Raw genomic sequence first — 17960 nt, forward strand, 5'->3', positions numbered from 1 at the left:
AAATAATACATTTTTATGTTTAAAATATATTTAAATAAAATATTTATAAAATATAAAATTTAGAATAACATAGCTTCATAAATATTAATCATTAATCAATTATGAACTAACATAAAATTATAATACAATTTATTGACAAAAAATAATCAACAATTAATATTAATAAATATAAAAATCATCCAAACACTTTGATTAAAAGTATGAGTGGCTAATTATCATTTATTATTAATAATATTTTGTTCATAACTAAAACTAAAAATATAATAATTCATATTTAGATTTTAGAAGAATAAACGTATAAGTAACAAATAATCTATTTTAGCATGTATATTATAAATTAATGAATTAAACTAACTGATATAATGAATTATAATTAATTAATTAGTATAAATTATAATAATTTATATGATATTTAAAAAAAATAAAATGAATAAGAAGAAAATAAAAAGAAATAGAAGATATAAAAGACTACAATAAAATAAATTGAGTGTGAGAGTTTTATTTTTTATTTTTTTACAAATTTTATATCACATCTGTTTCAATAATAATAAATAAAAATACATCAACTTGATATCTAAGAGAAAATGATGAGATAAAATCATAACACAGTTCTAAAATAAAAGCTTAAATTAAACTATAACATCATTGCACAACACAAATTGAAAGTACGTAATTTCACACTATAATATACCGCACAAACAAATAAATGACTTAAATTTAATTACAAAATTTTTTTTATTTATGCATACATGATAAACCATGGTCTATAAATGCTTCATGGATAACATATCATATATTACTCTGAATGATGAGCATGGAAGTTGAAGAGTGTGTGGTGGTTTGTGTCCACGATAGTTGACTTCTTGCGACGACGCCTTATAGGAAGAAAAAGAATTATTGTAAAAAGCTACCTAATGAAAGAATAATTGGTAAATGAATGATATTTTTTTCTAGCATATATGGTCTTTTATAGTGGTAAAATAAAATGGAAGGAATAAAATTTTATATTTTTATATTTGGAATAGAATTTGATATTTATCGTAATAAAATCAAATAACAAATCAGTTATAATTCATGTATTTAAATAAATAAAATAAAATAAATAAAAATATTTTTAAGAATTAATCAAATCAGTTAGTTGATACAAATAATTAGTATAATTGATTTTATTTGATTTATTGAATTCAAAAAAATAAATTAGGAAATAATTGATTGAATTAATTAGTTGATATAATTAATTTATTATAATTGATTGAATTTAATAAATTAAAAAAATAAATAGGAAAACATATGAGACAATGATTTTTTTAATTAAATTAATCGATATTTATTGTATTTAATCATTATAAGTAACAAATCATCTATTCTATTATGTACCTTATAAATTAATGAATTAAATTAATTGATATAATAAATTACAATTAATTGATTGATATGAATTATAATAAATTGTGTGATATTTAAATATCTAATCAAATTAATTAGTTGATATAATTAATTTACTGTAATACATTGTATTCAATGAATTATAAAAAATAAATTAAGAAACACGCTCAAAAATAGTGACAGATCCAGAAATTTTAAATAGTAGGGTAAATATATAGAATATAAAAATAATAAAAAATATTTATAAATATATCAAAATATATAAAAAATATTAAATATTAAATAATTTTTATGTAATCATTATCAATATTAATATATTGATAAATAATAATATGGTTATTAATTTATCTTCCTGTAAATTAAATATAATAATAATAATAAATAAAATTAATCAAAATATAAATAGGTTATCTTCTAATCAATAATAAAAGTGAAATATATTTTTTTATGAATTATATTCAATAAATGATATTTTAAATAAATGATATTTTTTATGTTATATTTTTTTCAATAAATGATATCACGGGTAATTATCATTATCATATATTACTATTATTATTATTATTATTATTATTATTAAAATGATTAAAAGTATTTTTAATGATAATTAATAAGTAATTTAAAATATTTAATAATGCATTAAATATTGATTTGATATAATTATAATAAAGATATGTTTTTAAATTAGTATAATTATGTATTATTCATTAAATATTAATTATAATATAATTATAATAAATATATTTTTTATAAAATAATTTAGAACAGAGAATAGGAAAGTTTATTTTAGAAGGAAAATGGATTTACGAGAAATTGACACTCACCTTCACTAATTGGGAAAATCCAGTTTTAGTATATTAAGTAGATTAATAATATAAAGGAGTTTTAAAGAGAGTGTGAGTGAATGAAAACACTAGAATTTCTTTAATTCAAGTTGTTTGTTTCTCTGTCCCTGACTTTTCCTAGGTGATGTTCTTATGTTTGTGATGTGAGAAGCAAACTTCGCGCGGCTTTGGTGATCAGGTGAGACCCCTTCACTCCCTTGCTATTTTGAGTATTTTCAAATACTCTTACTATTGATTCTTGCATAACATTGTAGCCATTTAACGAGTGTTGACTTGTAAAACTTGAATGCTGGATAATTTCAGATAAGTGGAGAATGCTGGGTTATTAAAACTTGAATTCTTTTCACTGTGAACGAAACCTCTTGTTTAGTATCTCTTAAATTGTGTACTAGTTTATCACTTTAAAAACTCCAGCTACCAAAATTGATTCTGCATATCAAGTTAAAAATATTTCCATAGTATCTACCAAATTGAGTGTGTCATCTTGTAGGCCTTAGGATATTGATTTTGCCACCATGGAGACTGAAAATGAACTAGAGCCCAAAGAAGGATTGACAATAATGCTTCCTCTACCACCAGGAACTTTCCAAGACCGTGAAGACCTCATTAAACATGTGCGTGACTTTGGTGCCAATGAAGGATATGTTGTGACCATCAAGAAGTCCATAAAAGATAGAAGAGTCATTCTTGGATGTGACAGGGGAGGTGTCTATCGTAATAGGCGCAAAATTGAGGAAAGTAAGCGCAAAAGGAAAGCAATTTCACGCCTTATAAACTGTCCTTTTGAAGTCATAGGTAAAAAACAAGATGACATGTGGCTACTCACTATAAAAAATGGAGATCACAATCATGAACCATTGAAAGACATGTCAGAACATCCTTATAGTCGACGTTTCACTGAGGAACAAGTCAAACAAATCAAACTTATGACTGAAGCTGGTATAAAACCTCGTCAAGTGCTTAAAACTCTCAAGCAAAGCAATCCACAACTTCAGTCAACGCCACGCCATTTATACAACCTCAAAGCAAAGATTCGTCAGGGAAAGCTATCAGGTTTTACATTCTGCCAAACCCTATACAATACAATTAACTAGAGTATTTTGGTATGAGTATGTGACATATTTAAATAACTGTTGCAAAAAAGTTACTTTTATTATACCAGAACATGAAATATTACTTTTAATAGTAAAAAGCTTCTTTTGACCACTTGCTTTTACTTATAGTTGACTTGCTTGTGTCAAGATAACTTGTGTCATTAGTTGTTCATGCCTGAGCATATACACAATGAGGTCACTTCATAGATATGTTATAATAATGTTAGTCTTTATTCTGATAGCGAAGCCATGATGAAGGGTTGGTACATCTGTGATATCCCAAAGCTGGAATTTCTGATGATTTCCTTATGCCAACTGATGTTTATCTATTTCTTCCTGTTAAATTGTTTTTCTTTGTTGGGTGAAAAAGGAAATTTTCGTTATTGATATAGAGTATAAACGATGCTATATGTATTTGCCTTTGTTCTTTTTAAAATGTATTCCACATTTTTTGAGTCTATAATTTCTATGTTGTCATATTGATTGTCAATCTTCATCATAGCTATTCTTAATTACATCTTGTAGATAAAACCTTCAAGTCATGGAGGCAGATAGATCTATGTCTGTTGAGGGGAATAACAGTTCATCTGATGGTTCATTAAACCAAAACTACCACCTGGTATGGTTGAAAGTCCATGGACAATACTTCTACTCCTGTTGTGTATGATTTGTACCTCCCCCCATCCCCCCCCCCCCCTTCTCTCTCTCTCTCTCTCTCTCTCTCTCTCTCCCCTATCTCCTTCTTACTCTCTGCACTTATTAGGCTGTGAATTTACATATTAAACTTTTTTTTTCTCTTTGTATGTACCTGAAGGTCCCTAATTTTATTGGGGGTAAATGTGTAGATTCTCAAGGTTGTGTAATTGCTAATGTTACAAATCCTGTAAGGCTGTAAGCTGATATGTTCTTCGAAGATACTAGTTTGGATTTTGACATTTTTAAACTTGTCAAGTTTCCTAAATTTTTTTAAGGTATAGTTTTTTATTGAACATAATTTTGAGAAATTTATCTTTTCTCGGGCAACACAAGAAGTTGTATCTCAAGTTCCTTTGACCACATATGAAGAGTTTAAAGCAGCAGTTGTTGCAGCCAAGCAAGCATTTCCTTCATGGAAAAACACTCCTATTACCACTCGTCAACGTATTATGTTTAAACTTCAGGATCTTATTCGCAGAGATATTGTATGTATGATGATACTCAAACTGATATAGTATTGATCAAACTTTGCTTTTGATAACAGGAATAATATTCTTATTTCAGGATAAGCTTGCCATGAACATCACCATAGAACAAGGAAAGACATTAAAGGGTGCCAGAGGAGATGTGCTTCATGGTTTAGGTTAGTCTTTATTTTATTTCCATATTTGTATAGTAAAAATTTGTGCTTCTAACAAAATTTATGGTTCAGTTTCTTTTATAGTTATTTCAAAGTGAGCTTCCTGTCTTTTTCGCAGAGATGGTCGAGCATGCTTGTGGGATGGCAAATCTGCAAATGGGAGAAATTGTTCCTAAAGCTTATAATGGAATTGATACATACTGCATCAGAGATCCCCTTGGAGTTTGTGCTGGAATATGCCCGATTAACTTTCCTGCAATGACACCCTTGTGGGTATGTCCAACCTTTATTATCTTTAGTTGTTGTCCAAAAGCATTCTGCTCCTTTATTTTTGTCCCCCCCCCCCCCCACCCCCAAAAATTATTAAGCAGGTTCCCAATTGGATATATTTTTGCTGATAATGTTTCATAAAGTACTAAACTGAATCTATTTGTAATAGTGTTAGGTTTCTGACTCTTGAAATTTCTTCCTTTTTTTCTTTTTTTCCTTACAAATGTATTTTTTATGTTCACACTGAATCTTGTGCTTGCATAGCTTTTGCATGCATCAGGTGAAGGTTCCTACTTTCTACTAAACCATTTATTTAATATTTTCAGATGTTCCCTATCGCGATAACATGCGGCAACACTTTTATTCTTAAGCCATGTGAAAATAATCCAGGTGATTATTTGTTTTAGTATATATGTGAACCTACGATCTGAGATTGTGTCAGGCACATTTTGGCAATTCTTCCCTTAACAGTAAATATCTAATTCACAAGTTTGTGTCAGTAGTTTAACTGTATATGTAATTTAAATAGTGTTGTGTTCGCGATAATTTTTCAGGAGCTTCAATGATACTTGCAGCATTAGCAATGGAAGCTGGTTTGCCCGATGGTGTTTTAAACGTGTATGTTATACTATGCAAGAAGTAATATTTCTATTTTTTTCATCATTATTGTGGTTACAATTCTAGCCTGTTGTAACAAATTTAGGCCTGTGACATGAATTTGGGATTTGGTTTTGCTATCATTAGATATGTCTTACAATTCAATAAGTTATTATTATTTTCTTATATAGGCAAAATATTGGCCAGGAATCTCTAAGGATATCAGTATCCTTAACTCTTTTTAACAAAAGAAAAAAAAAAAAACTAGTGTCATGCAAGTGAGGTAACCAAACATTGATATGCATTACTTTTGGCTTCTATTTGATCAGGAGATTGTTAATTACATATGCGATGATGAGGATATAAAAGCTGTGTCATTCAATGGTTCAATTACAGTAAGTTTAGTGCTTCATACCTCTGAGTTATGTGACATAATTTTTCGGGTAAAAAACCATAATAAGCCAACTGGCTCAAAAAATAACGTAAATACGCCAAAGCAAAAATCGTTTCAGCAATAAGCCAGACCGCATTTTTATATAATTCGAACCAGCTTGGTTCGAACTAGAAATGGTAGTAATTCGAACCAGGGTGGTTCGAATTAGGTTATTTTATTTGTTAATAAATCGAACCAACCTGGTTCGAATTATGAATGAATGTAATTCGAACCAACCTGGTTCGAATTATGAATGAATGTAATTCGAACCAAGGTGGTTCGAATTATAGAGAGAAAGGGTTTTCCGTGTAAATCGAACCGGGCTGGTTCGAATTACACAAATCATAGGTCGAACCAGACCGGTTTGAATTAGGGTGAGACTGACTGAGCTGTTTATCTATGGACGAGGCAGATCCGAATCGGCCAAAGAGGTGCGGCCTATGGCGCCAACTCGGCCTATGTCACCATTCATAGTTCGAACCAGACCGGTTTGATTGTTTATGAATAATGCAACACTTTCCGTGGATGCACAATTTAATAAGAAAAAAATAATCACTAAACTGTTTCAAGATTCGTTGATCGTACGAAGTGAATGTCCCACAAGAGAAATAAAAAAAAAAAAAAACATAGGTGAACAGACTACAACATAATAAAGTAAATGAACAAAATTGGTGGAGTGAAAAAATGGGTGACAAGACATAACACTGTCACCGAATTTCAAATATGATGACGGAAAAGACTCTAACATGCCTCTTTGTTTGAAATGCTCTTCTTTGGGGTTAACTTAGCGGAGAAGTATTATTTAAAGACAATAATTAAAATAAAATATTATTCAGTAATAAAAATTAAATATTGGAAACTGTCCAAACTATGGAAAAAAAAAGTACAAACCACTATCATACATGATTGAACTTTAAAGAAAAAAATACATGAAACATGAATCATCTAAACAGATGCGACCCAGTGCCACAGCGACGGGGTACCCGTGCCCTCTGACCTCGGCGGATCAACGGCTCCACATCCTCGATGTCATCCTCGTCATCCGGTGGGGCAGGCTGTGCTGGTGGCGCAACATGCAGGGGTGTCGCCGAAATCCCTGCGACAGACTGTGATGCAGCGGTGAAGGCGGATGGAGGAGTACCTCCGAGACAGAACTGGTGACCAGCGGATGAGGATGGAGGCTCATTCAGATCAACATCTAACGGGGCCTGTGTGCCTGAGGTCTGACCACCACTGCGCGGAGTGGCCTCCCCCTGCATGATGGCGCTGATCTCGTCAAGGAAGCGTGGACTCCCAAAGTCCCCAACAAGCGTGTCTGACCCAATGAAGTCTGACCACTGTGATCCGGAGATGCGCCAAGGTGTCCCCCCCTGCTCAGGCTGGTCATCGGCTGGCACACCAACGAAGTAATCTCCAAGAGGGCCTGATCCAAGTACAGCATCACCTGTGTAAGCCCCAGCACCCATCCCTGTACCATACAACTCACCTGCATGACCATGATCGTGTGTGGTAGTACCAGCAGATGCAGCCGCCCCTGAACCACCCCCACCAACGGGCCGATGCTGATCGTCGGTGTCGTCCCGATGGTCAGGACGACCCCTCGCCCTACCTCGCCGGCCTCGTCCTCCGCCTCTAGCGGGACCGGCGTCGTAATCATCGTGCACACCAAGGTCAGGCCACCTCCACTCACGCTGGCTCCTTCGTGTCCCCACACCCATCCTCCTATCAACCCTACGCTTGTCCGGCACGTCCTCCTGACGATCCATGTCAGGAACTCGCCCCGGACCCCGCTGTGAGGCCTCTAATGGAATAGGAACTGCTCTAGGATCCCCCAACTGCGACTCCGGAGACAAGAACCTCTTACCATACTGACGCCACCAGTCAAGGAACGCATGCGAAGGACCGGGGTCGCCTACAACGTCGAACCTCAGCACACAGTCCTGACGAGAGTCCCAAAGGAGATGCCACCTCTGCAAAGTAGACGGGAACCATCGATCGCCGCCTCTACCGTCCTTGGACATCAAAAAGTCAATGTTCAGGGCGGGATGCGGAATGGGCTGAACCCCACCAAACTGCGGAAGAACACGATCTATCTGATGCCACTCTATCACAGCAAAGTAGATCAGCGCCGTCACAGAGCGCCACAACGCCATATGCCGAGGCTCCAAAACCTCTGGATGCACAACCTGAAGTACGTCCGGAGTAGTATACGGCATCCATAGAAACTGCAAAAGGAACTCACCCTTGTCAGGGCAACTTTATCACACAACTAGAAATGCTAGATTCTAAAAGGAGACTTGTTAAGTAGCATACTCACCTCCCCATCCTGTAACATGTCTATCCTGAGCCTCCACATCTCCACTCTAGGACCCTTCTCGCTCCCGGAAGGGTTGTAACCTGACCATCTGCACCATACACATTTGTTACATGAACAGAAATATAAATGACTACGCAGTTATGTATGTCAAATTGAAATAGAGAAGGCATAGTATAGTACCTGGATGCCAAGGGCCAGCTCGACTCCTCATATCCTGCTGGCCTAAATCGAGGAAAGCGCCAAAAGATCCAAGACTGGAGCAGCTGAAGCGGTCCCGCTAACTTGACCACATGTCTGTTTGCCACTCGGCACATGCACCGGTACAACCAAGCCAGTGCGGCGGAACCCCAGCTGTAGGTACCCATCTCCTCCAGCCTAGCTACGTACGGGAGCCATCTGATGTGAATACGGTTCCCGGACTTGTCCGCAAACAGCTGCGTGCCCAACAACATCATGATTTACGCACGGGCATAACGGCGCACAGTCTCATCATCAGCATCCTCAGGGCACTCCCCGAAGGTCTCCTGAAACCAGCTGCAGTTCACTGCGTACTTCTGAACCTGGCTGGGAGGAGGTATAACTCCGAGCAACTCCTGGAACCAGACCCAGGCTGGACGGCCACCCTCGATGTATATATGGAACTCGGACAAGCACCCGCTCACGTAACGGCCGTCCACTGGCAAACCCAGCTGGTATGCCACGTCCTGGAGTGTGATGGTGCACTCTCCGAACGGCATGTGGAACGTGTGCGTCTCTGGACGCCATCGCTCTACGAAAGCACTGACAAGAGCCTCGTCTAGCCGGAACCATCGGTCGTTCAGCCTTGCAAGATGGTATAGACCTGCCATCTGCAAGTACGGAACGTATCTGTCATCAAGTCGCATGCCCTGCTGCCGCCGCATGCTCCTAATGCATCGCTGGGGCTGCTCACAAAATGAAACGCTCAGTTAGAACCGGCTTGAAATCCAACCACAACCATAAGCAGCATCATAAATCATCAACATACCATTCTGCTAAATAAGACCGCATAACATTACATGAAAGATAACCAACTAGAAAACAAATCCATAGACCGCACAACTAAACCGCATAAATAAACCAGCCTAACGAGAAACAGCTTAACTAAACCGGTTTACGTAAAAGAGCTACGGTAAAAACAACTAGCATAAAAAAAGTCAAACAAATCACCAACATAAAACCACTAACGAAAATCACCTACCCTAAACCACTAACATAAACCGTTTGCATAAACCACTCGCAAAAACCGCTAACACAAACCACCAACATAAACCACCAACAGAAACCACTAACTTAAACCACTAGCATAAACCACTAACAAAAACTACTAACATAACCCACCTACATAAACCACTAACATAAACCACTAACATAAACCACCATCTAACCCACATGCAAAACCACTAACATAAACCACCAACAGAAACCACTAACTTAAACCACTAGCATAAACCACTAACTTAAACTACTAACATAAACCACCTACATAAACCACTAACATAAACCACTAACATAAACCACCATCTAACCCACATGCAAAACCACTAAGGCACAAATACCGCTAGAATAAAAAATATTTCCGTACTAACCTCCTCGTCGATGACCCCGGCTATATGAGCGACTCCGTCCAACCGATATAACCGTGCCGGATCGTCCCCCATGAGCAGAGTATTCCGTTCAGCTATTATTCGGAGAGAATCTCGGTCGTTTTCTCTGAGATTTTGTGGGGTAGGGGGGAGGAATAAGAGTTCGAATGAGGATGGTTCGAACTCCTTATATAGCCGAATCAAGGGTAATTCGAACCACCTTGGTTCGATTTATGAAGGAGGGTAATTCGAACCAGCTTGGTTCGAATTACATGCTTTGCAATGGTCGTAGTTCGAACTAGCCTAGTTCGAATTATGTGGGATTGAAGTTCGAACCACCTTGGTTCGAATTACGTTGAAATAACAACCTCTAATTCGAACCACCCTGGTTCGAATTACTACCATTTTGAGTTCGAACCAAGCTGGTTCGAATTATATAAAAATGCGGTCTGGCTTATTGATGAAACGATTTTTGCTTTGGCGTATTTACGTTATTTTTCCACTCATTTGGCTTAATATGGTTTTTTACCCTAATTTTTCACTCCAGGCTGCAACCTGAGAGCTATTACAGGTTCATTTAAGGCTACATTAAATCTAGGGTTTTATATTCTGAGTTGTAATAAAATTGTGTCCTATAACAACAATTTACTTCCCACCCCTTTACCTCACCAAACAGAAGCAAGGATGCCTTGACCATAAGGTAAAGTGAGGAAGCATTTTTTAGTTGTTCACACTATAAGCTGTTATTGATGTGCTACTTCATAAAACTTTGTAATACTAGTTCTTATGTCACACTAAATGCATTTTTGTGCCTATTGAGTTGGAAATATCATATACGCATATACTGGCTGGCTAATTAGATATTATCTATATTAGTCAAATGCAGGTGGCATAAATCATGTAGTTGTTATGCCAGATGCTAGCATGGATGCTACTTTAGATGGCCTTGTTTCTGCTGGTTTCCGTGCAGCAGGAGAGAGGTCCATGGCTTTAAACACAGCTATCTTTGTGGGAGGTTCAATGCGATGTTATTCCCTTTATTTGGACTTCTTTACCTTTTTTTATTCTTTTTCATTGTGTTATTCCCTAGAATTACATTTTTTTCTTTCTGTGATAAGTATTTTGGGTGCTGTAGAGTTGACCCTGTATCTACCATTTAATAATGCTTTGTTAATTAGTGGAATCTATAATGAAGGGTTCTTCAGATGTCAAGTTTGTTTTCAACCTAAATTGTTGTTTTAAGATGTGAATCAGAGAAGTGTTAAAAATTACTACAAAATGCATTCTTGGAAGAAGCTTTTTATTACTTCTGCCAATTATTGATTATAATTGAGTCCTCCTACCATGTGGCACTTAACTGTGCAGTGACCTTGTTATTTAACAGCAGTATCAAGGACTTTATAAGGTGCTCTGGATGATCAAAAACTTGTTTTATGTTACACTGTTCATTTTTTTAACTATTTCCAGGGAAGATGAATTGGTGCAGCGTGCCAAAGCACTTAGAGTGAATGTAGGAACAGATCCTGATGCAGACCTAGGTCCAGTATTAGCAGAGAGGTGCAAACATTATTCCCAATTATCTCAAGGTGTTGTATAGTTTTCATCATATCATGTGTAGAGGGTATTTGTTAGACGCCGCATCTTGACAAATCATGTTTAAGCTGGAAAATAATTTGTCAACTTTTTGCTGTTTGAGTTCTTGATCCACTTTTTCAACTAACAGGCAAAAGATAGGATATGTGGACTAGTTCAGAATGCTGTTGAAAATGGTGCAAGACTCCTACTTGATGGGAGGCACATTGTGGTACTACCTTTTTTGTGACCAATTTCACTGATGTTCATTACTTAAAATAAGTTTTTGCTCTGTTATTTTTCTCAAGGTATTAAACTTTTCCTTTGGAAGAAATGAAGTTCAGACCTTACCTGATAGGTGCCCGGATATGAGAATGGAAATTTTGTTGGCCCTACTATATTGTGTGATGTCACAACCAACATGGAGTGTTACAAGGTATATCTGATTTCATGTTTCAACTATTCTCAATGGAAGAAGAATGCACGAAAAGATAGCCATATTTATCATCGATGGTTCTGATAGGAGTGATAGCAAGTGACCTCTACCTTCGTTTTGCAGGAAGAAATTTTTGGACCAGTTCTTCTTGGCATGCAGGTTTCCATTGCTCTCTACATATATTTGCTATTAACTTCTTCTGCATTGTTGGAATTAAACAACAATTTTCTTGCTGAACAATAGGCCGACAACCTAGATGAAGCTATATCAATAATAAATAAAAACAGGTACTCTTATGTTCCTAGTTGCAGGTCGTGTGTGAACGTATTAATATTTATCTCAGGTCCCTTGAACACCAAATTGAAAAAAGAAATTCTGTTTTGAGTCCTGTTTCTTTCTACATCATGTTGAAACTCAGACAAGCAGGAGTTTCCTTCAATAACTTACAATAGTTTTGGAAATATAATGTGACATTTAAAGTTCATTTTTACAGATATGGAAATGGAGCTTCTGTCTTCACCAACTCTGTTATGGTTGCTAGGAAGTTCCAACATGAGGTTGATGCTGTACTGGTAAGCAATGTGTTCTGTGATATATATATGAATATCTAGAAATTTCTAGATGAATAATGCTTTCTGTTCTTCATCTATCGTATTCTTTAATTTATTCACTTCGATCCAATCAACGTTTTTATGTTTCCCAACTTTCCAGGCTTGTGTAGAGGCTGCTAGTTTATCCTCTAATTAGTGTTCTGTCTCGCAGGTTGGGATCAACGTGCCTGTACCTATTCCGTTACCATTTTCCTCTAATGAGTCAAAAGCATCTTTTGCCGGCAATTTCAATTTTTGTGGTATAGTTTGTGTCCTTTCTTCCCCCTTTTACGTTTTTTCACAAGGTTGCTAATGGTATGTTAATGTTACTTGTCACTTTATTTAGTTGCAGGAAGAACAGGACTACAATTTTATACCCAAATAAAAAAAGTGGCAAAAAGATGGAAGGAATTCCCAAGTCTAGGAACATTACCTGCTGCATGTCCATCTGAGAGAGATTCATCTATGCAATTGGCACCTCAATCATTGCCCTTAGAGTTACAGAGTAATTCACCAACCTATGAAGTGCAACTAGCTATTGCTGATGCAGATATACAGAACACAGCTATCTCATCTGCGACAGCACCAGCTGATAAGGATATCAGAAGCCAACATGTTTCCCTGGTATTATCGCCCTCGTCACAGGCATCAGAGAGGATTGGTGTTTCTAAACCATCTCAGTGGAATGAGAATTCGCCTGTAACATCTCAGAGAAGTGAGACTATTCCCCAAACTTCCGAGCAGAGTCATGTCACTTCATCTCAGATGAATGTAAACTTATATACAGCATCCCAAGGGGCTGACATTGCTACTGCCCCAGCTCTGAAATCAGATGGAATATACATGTCTATGACCCATGAAGTTGATGACTTAGCTCAAATATCACCTAGGATAGATGCTGATGTGAGTAAAAGCATTGGTGAAACATTTGAAAGAAGTGACACCATGTTAACTTCTGAGAGAATATACATGCCTGCAACAACATCTCACACGACTGATATAGGCTTAAGTCCAACTTCAGAGAAGGTATATTTGCCTTCTTCTTCAGCATCTCATAGACATGAAAGAATGGATCAAGCTTCTGAGAGGGCCTTAATGCCCCCAATGGTACAGAATATGGGAAGAAGTTCAGAGAGGCTACATGTTCCTACAAATTCTTCCCAAAGGATGTATAATCAAAACCCAATAATTTCAATGGATGAATTTCCCAGCAAAAGGATATAAGACATTGAAATGTCTCTTGTTACTAAGTACTAATTACTCCCATCTAATCAAGCACCAAAATTAGATGAAAGCTTCTTGAGTGAAACGATTAACCAAGTCCTAGAGGGCAGAGGCTAGATTTTTAATGAATATATAATGTAAAGATAATTTCTAGAAATAAAAGGGATGCTAGTATTCATAGTTGGCAATATGTGGATTTGTGCAGAAAATCATTTTGCAATTCGCTTTTGAATCTAGGTTAAGAAATGCAAAAATGAGAGCATTGTTGTTTAAAAATGGGAAAAATAGATTAAATAAAGATTGATTATTTAATCTTATTCCTCCTTCTAAAAAGTTTATAAATATGATGTTTTTATCATATTAAGTGATATTATATACGGCATTTTTTTAAAAAAAAAAATTTACAATGGTATTTAACAATATTGATATAAGGTATATGTCTTACAAAGTTAGGGAGGGTTGTGTTTTGCATAATATCAGTATCTCAATGAAGATGAATATACTTTCTTTATTAAAACATTAAGATGTTAATATGATATAACAGTTGAATCAGTTGTAATTTTTTCTTTAGAAATAAAATATCTTTAGAATAATAAAACCAAAAACGTAATACCGGAAGACAAAAAAGAAAGAAGGATTAAAAATTATTTTAAACTAAAATTACTTATATTTATATAAAAAGTTATAGGCATAAAATTGTGGCAAATTGCCAGTTTAATCCCCAATAAAGATTTGATTGTGCAAATAATTATTAAGACAACATAAAAAAGAAAATATAGTAAGCTGATAAAGCAAAGTAACATAGCAAAGGCGAAAGGTAGAAGAAGGAGGAAGGAACCGAAATGCAATGCAGCGCGAACGTTGTTCACTGTGCTTGTTCCACTTTCTCTCCTCAAACTCTCTCAACAAAAACATTCTCTTTTCAGTTTCACCCAACTTTCAAACTTACTTCACAACAACAGCAGCAGCAGCAGCACAAAATCACTTGCCCACAGCCACCAGAACAACGAAGAACCTGTTCTGATGGTTATGGAAATTCGAAGAAGGTGATAACGAGTGTTTCGAACCCTTTCGTGAAGCACTGCCTCAAGCTCCGCAACAGCTCTTCTTATCGCCGCTCTCATGGCTCCGTTCTTGTTGTGGGCTCCACACCCATTAGGTTACACACTCCTCAACTCTTAAACTGTTTTAGCACTGACCCTTTTCTGATTTTTCTTCAAATTTGCATTTTTATTAGGAAAACATGTTTCCTTCTCGTAAAAATATTTGTTTTTTGAGCTGTATGGCCTTCCAATTTCCAATCTTTGTTTTTGTTTATTTAATAATCAAAGTTTGTAGCTTTGATTATTTTCTATATCTTCGTGTAATTAATCTTTCGATAATCTTCCTTTTCCCTGTCTTTGATCTTTTTATCAATGTCTTTCTCGTATGTTTACTAGTTATTCAATTTAGCTTTTACCATGATTGGTAAGCTTCAAGCTAGGTGTCCTTGATAAGCTTAAATAGTTTCACTTGAAAGTGATTATCAACTATCAAGTCTATGTGAGTTAACCCCTTCATTATAACTTTTTTGTATCGAGTTACATTTTAATACTTTGGTCATTTTTAGCACAATGCTATAGAGGCTAGAGCAATGGATATGTTCTTCGTCCTTGTGAATCTAATTGACTTTGTTAAAAGGATAGGCATTGTACTTGAGTTATGATTCATACAAAGCAGTGTTTATCCACTGAGAAAGGGAAGTGTTTTTTTATAGTACCTGGCCTTGGATAGAAGTTAGTTAGTAAGAATAATATTAAAGAGTGTGTTAGAGATTTAGACTGGTTCAGTTGAGAAATTACTATTGGTCATTGGAGAGGTAGGAGAGCAACATTTGCAGGAATCTTCTTTATTGTATATAACTATTTACTCCAACCAGTTTTAAACCATAAATGATATTCATGATTAAATTTATGGGAGAAAACTTTATGTATAACATAACTTCTCTATTTACAGAGAAATATACAGGTTTCAAGACTCATTCCAAGATGAAAATATAACAATGGAATATTTGATTCTTCTTGATAAAGCTGAAATTTCCAGTGGGTTGGATAAATCCGCAGCTTCTATTGTGCATGCAAGCCCAACGGTGATGAAAAAAATTTCAGGGCTGCAATCGACTGACTCTACTGATGCAATTGCCATAATGAAGATTCCTGCTAGATTTTTCTATCTAGATGATCATCAAAAGAAAGAAGACTGCAAGAAGTGGTTTCTTTCTACACATCGGATTTTAGTTCTTGATGGGATTCAGGTGACACTTTTGGTCTATATTCTCCATCTTAAAGCAAAATCACAATAATCAAGTTCTAACACCCCCCCCCCCCCCCCCAAACAAAAAACAAAAAGCAAAAAAAAAAGTGAAATCAAAATAAAAATAAATCTCAGATACACGATATATATTGGTTGTTGAAATATCCATGGACATCAGTTGCAAAAAGGGACTTGATTAATTTTCTGGCCTTTCAATATCTATGTGCAACTCTCTGTGCCAGAATTGATATTGGACACTGAACACCTTAGAAGTCATGCAGGTTTCAAAAAATTTCATTTGCCATTACTGACTTATTTAAAATTGTTCACTGCAGGACCCTGGTAACCTCGGCACATTACTCCGATCAGCTGTTGCCTTTAGATGGGTAAGTAATTATTCTGTAGGTCCATGGGGCACTATTATTCTTTATAATTACGCCATTCTTCTGAGCCTGTTGTTATATATAGCATCTGACTCATATGATATGCTTCTACTAGCTTCGGAGTATGGGAACATATCTTCTGGTCTAAAATAATATCCTAACATACACAAATGGCATAAGATACTTTTTTAGAATTGACTGATTTTAATTGGTTGTTCGTGGACTGCATTGGTTCTTTGTAGCTTCACTTCTCAAACACTTAAATCCCGATTTATAAGAACAAGTGGATTAAGCTCATGACTTGTGAGTTATACTGCTAATCTACGGAAGAGGATAATTGAGTGGAGATTTGTTTTGCTTCTTATTCAATCTCAAGTAGGTGATTTGTCTATGTGCAGCATTAATAGTGTAAGGGAATAAGTTCACAGCTCCATATTCTTCCTAAATGTGAACTTCCTCTAGGAAATTGGACTAATGATTTGTACTTATTCCTCCTAAACTGTTGTTCTATAACATAACTGTCTAACAGATTGTTTGCTTCTATTATCCTTTGCCTTGAGAACTTCATATCTGCACAAGTTATTGTTGAAACTCTTGTTTGAAAGTGCAAACTAAATGGCCATCGTCCAACAGGACGGAGTTTTTCTTCTTCCAGGCAGCTGCGATCCATTCAACGAGAAAGCTCTCCGAGCTAGCCGAGGTGCATCCTTTCAGCTCCCCATTATTTCCGGTAGTTGGAGTCATCTGGATATTCTCATAGAAGAATTTCAAATGAAGTTGCTTGCTGGGCATCCTGAGCATGAAGGGTTAGTCAAGCCAGTTTCTTTGCTTTCTCCATGCTTTTGTTATTCCTTATTAGATACGCCATTGTGCCTGGTTTTAGGCAGCGAAGGAAGTGGCCTTTCGGAAAAATCCCTGCAGGCATGTGAGCTTGTAAGCATTGCAATGGCTGGAGAATATGAGTCACTTAATGTTTCTGTTGCTGGTGGAATTTTCTTGTATATGCTTCAGCCAAATAATACATGATCTTTCTAATTCTATACTATACAGAGTCTCATTTAAGTTTAGGAAATACCTTAAATGCATTAAGTTAAACTTAGTGCATGTTGTACCAAGGTAATCCAACAGTGTAGATCTAATAAAAATTATCAATATTGAACTATGCCCTCTCCAACTTGTTTTTTTCTTGTAAAGCTGATATTTCTGCTTACTTTCTAAATCTATGTATGTTAAGGCAAGTCAAATAACAGAGGAGGATATAAAGAATCTGCTCACATTAGTGAAATAAATTTGGCATTTTGTATTGTCATGGGGCAAAAGATGTGCACTATTTTCTTGTTTATTTGATTCTGAAAGGAAAAGCAACATGTAAGGTCAAAATAGAAATCAAGAGGGCTTGTCTGGTTCATGGAATATTGAGTGTGGATTTGGTGGAACTCACTAGGAAATTGTGTAATGTTACCACACTTAACAAATACCGATATTATAACTTGAATTTGTCCTGTACATGATGTTTTAGCAGAGTTCATTTGCTAAATAGACCTAATTGGAATGATAATAAGATGCAAGATTAAGAATACC

The 17960-nt window shown here is 35.8% G+C and overlaps 3 protein-coding genes across 4 annotated transcripts; all 3 read left to right on the forward strand.

The window, feature by feature from the left end:
- The first annotated feature begins 2746 nt into the window (after nt 1–2746).
- Nucleotides 2747–6469, forward strand: LOC130967088 (succinate-semialdehyde dehydrogenase, mitochondrial-like). Its single transcript, XM_057891909.1, has 11 exons — nt 2747–3284; nt 3865–3944; nt 4140–4208; nt 4303–4506; nt 4586–4664; nt 4780–4934; nt 5258–5321; nt 5486–5549; nt 5720–5753; nt 5858–5923; nt 6374–6469. The coding sequence occupies exons 1-11, from the start codon at nt 2747–2749 to the stop codon at nt 6467–6469; spliced, it is 1449 nt and encodes a 482-aa protein (XP_057747892.1).
- A 3855-nt stretch (nt 6470–10324) lies between these two features.
- On the forward strand, nt 10325–13704 carry LOC130967089 (uncharacterized). The gene is made up of 10 exons (XM_057891911.1): nt 10325–10364; nt 10769–10897; nt 11018–11078; nt 11350–11425; nt 11606–11686; nt 11813–11890; nt 12014–12096; nt 12384–12462; nt 12653–12740; nt 12827–13704. Exons 1-10 carry the CDS (start codon nt 10325–10327, stop codon nt 13702–13704), a joined length of 1593 nt encoding a protein of 530 aa, XP_057747894.1.
- A 772-nt stretch (nt 13705–14476) lies between these two features.
- Nucleotides 14477–17508, forward strand: LOC130967397 (uncharacterized). Of its 2 annotated transcripts, XM_057892234.1 has the most exons (5): nt 14477–14863; nt 15700–15997; nt 16332–16382; nt 17013–17185; nt 17263–17508. In XM_057892234.1, exons 1-5 carry the CDS (start codon nt 14547–14549, stop codon nt 17306–17308), a joined length of 885 nt encoding a protein of 294 aa, XP_057748217.1. In that variant the 5' UTR covers nt 14477–14546; the 3' UTR covers nt 17309–17508. The 2 variants fall into 2 exon arrangements, with proteins under 2 accessions (XP_057748217.1, XP_057748216.1); XM_057892233.1 differs by having other exon boundaries at nt 17013–17477.
- Nucleotides 17509–17960: the final 452 nt, after the last annotated feature.

Source organism: Arachis stenosperma, chromosome 3, assembly GCF_014773155.1.
Source record: "Arachis stenosperma cultivar V10309 chromosome 3, arast.V10309.gnm1.PFL2, whole genome shotgun sequence".
Lineage (NCBI taxonomy): Eukaryota > Viridiplantae > Streptophyta > Magnoliopsida > Fabales > Fabaceae > Arachis > Arachis stenosperma.

What these genes read in the sequence shown, in the direction of transcription:
- LOC130967088 (XM_057891909.1), top strand. Translation starts at nt 2,747, where the DNA reads ATGGAGACTGAAAATGAACTAGAGCCCAAAGAAGGATTGACAATAATG. An exon ending in TCGTCAGGGAAAGCTATCAG is followed by an intron (nt 3,285 to 3,864) that starts GTTTTACATTCT and finishes AAAACCTTCAAG; the next exon opens with TCATGGAGGCAGATAGATCT. An exon ending in CATTCAATGGTTCAATTACA is followed by an intron (nt 5,924 to 6,373) that starts GTAAGTTTAGTG and finishes TGGACGAGGCAG; the next exon opens with ATCCGAATCGGCCAAAGAGG.
- LOC130967089 (XM_057891911.1), top strand. Translation starts at nt 10,325, where the DNA reads ATGCGGTCTGGCTTATTGATGAAACGATTTTTGCTTTGGC. An exon ending in GAAACGATTTTTGCTTTGGC is followed by an intron (nt 10,365 to 10,768) that starts GTATTTACGTTA and finishes AGTCAAATGCAG; the next exon opens with GTGGCATAAATCATGTAGTT. An exon ending in CGGCAATTTCAATTTTTGTG is followed by an intron (nt 12,741 to 12,826) that starts GTATAGTTTGTG and finishes CACTTTATTTAG; the next exon opens with TTGCAGGAAGAACAGGACTA.
- LOC130967397 (XM_057892233.1), top strand. Translation starts at nt 14,547, where the DNA reads ATGCAATGCAGCGCGAACGTTGTTCACTGTGCTTGTTCCACTTTCTCT. An exon ending in GTGGGCTCCACACCCATTAG is followed by an intron (nt 14,864 to 15,699) that starts GTTACACACTCC and finishes CTCTATTTACAG; the next exon opens with AGAAATATACAGGTTTCAAG. An exon ending in TAGTTCTTGATGGGATTCAG is followed by an intron (nt 15,998 to 16,331) that starts GTGACACTTTTG and finishes TGTTCACTGCAG; the next exon opens with GACCCTGGTAACCTCGGCAC.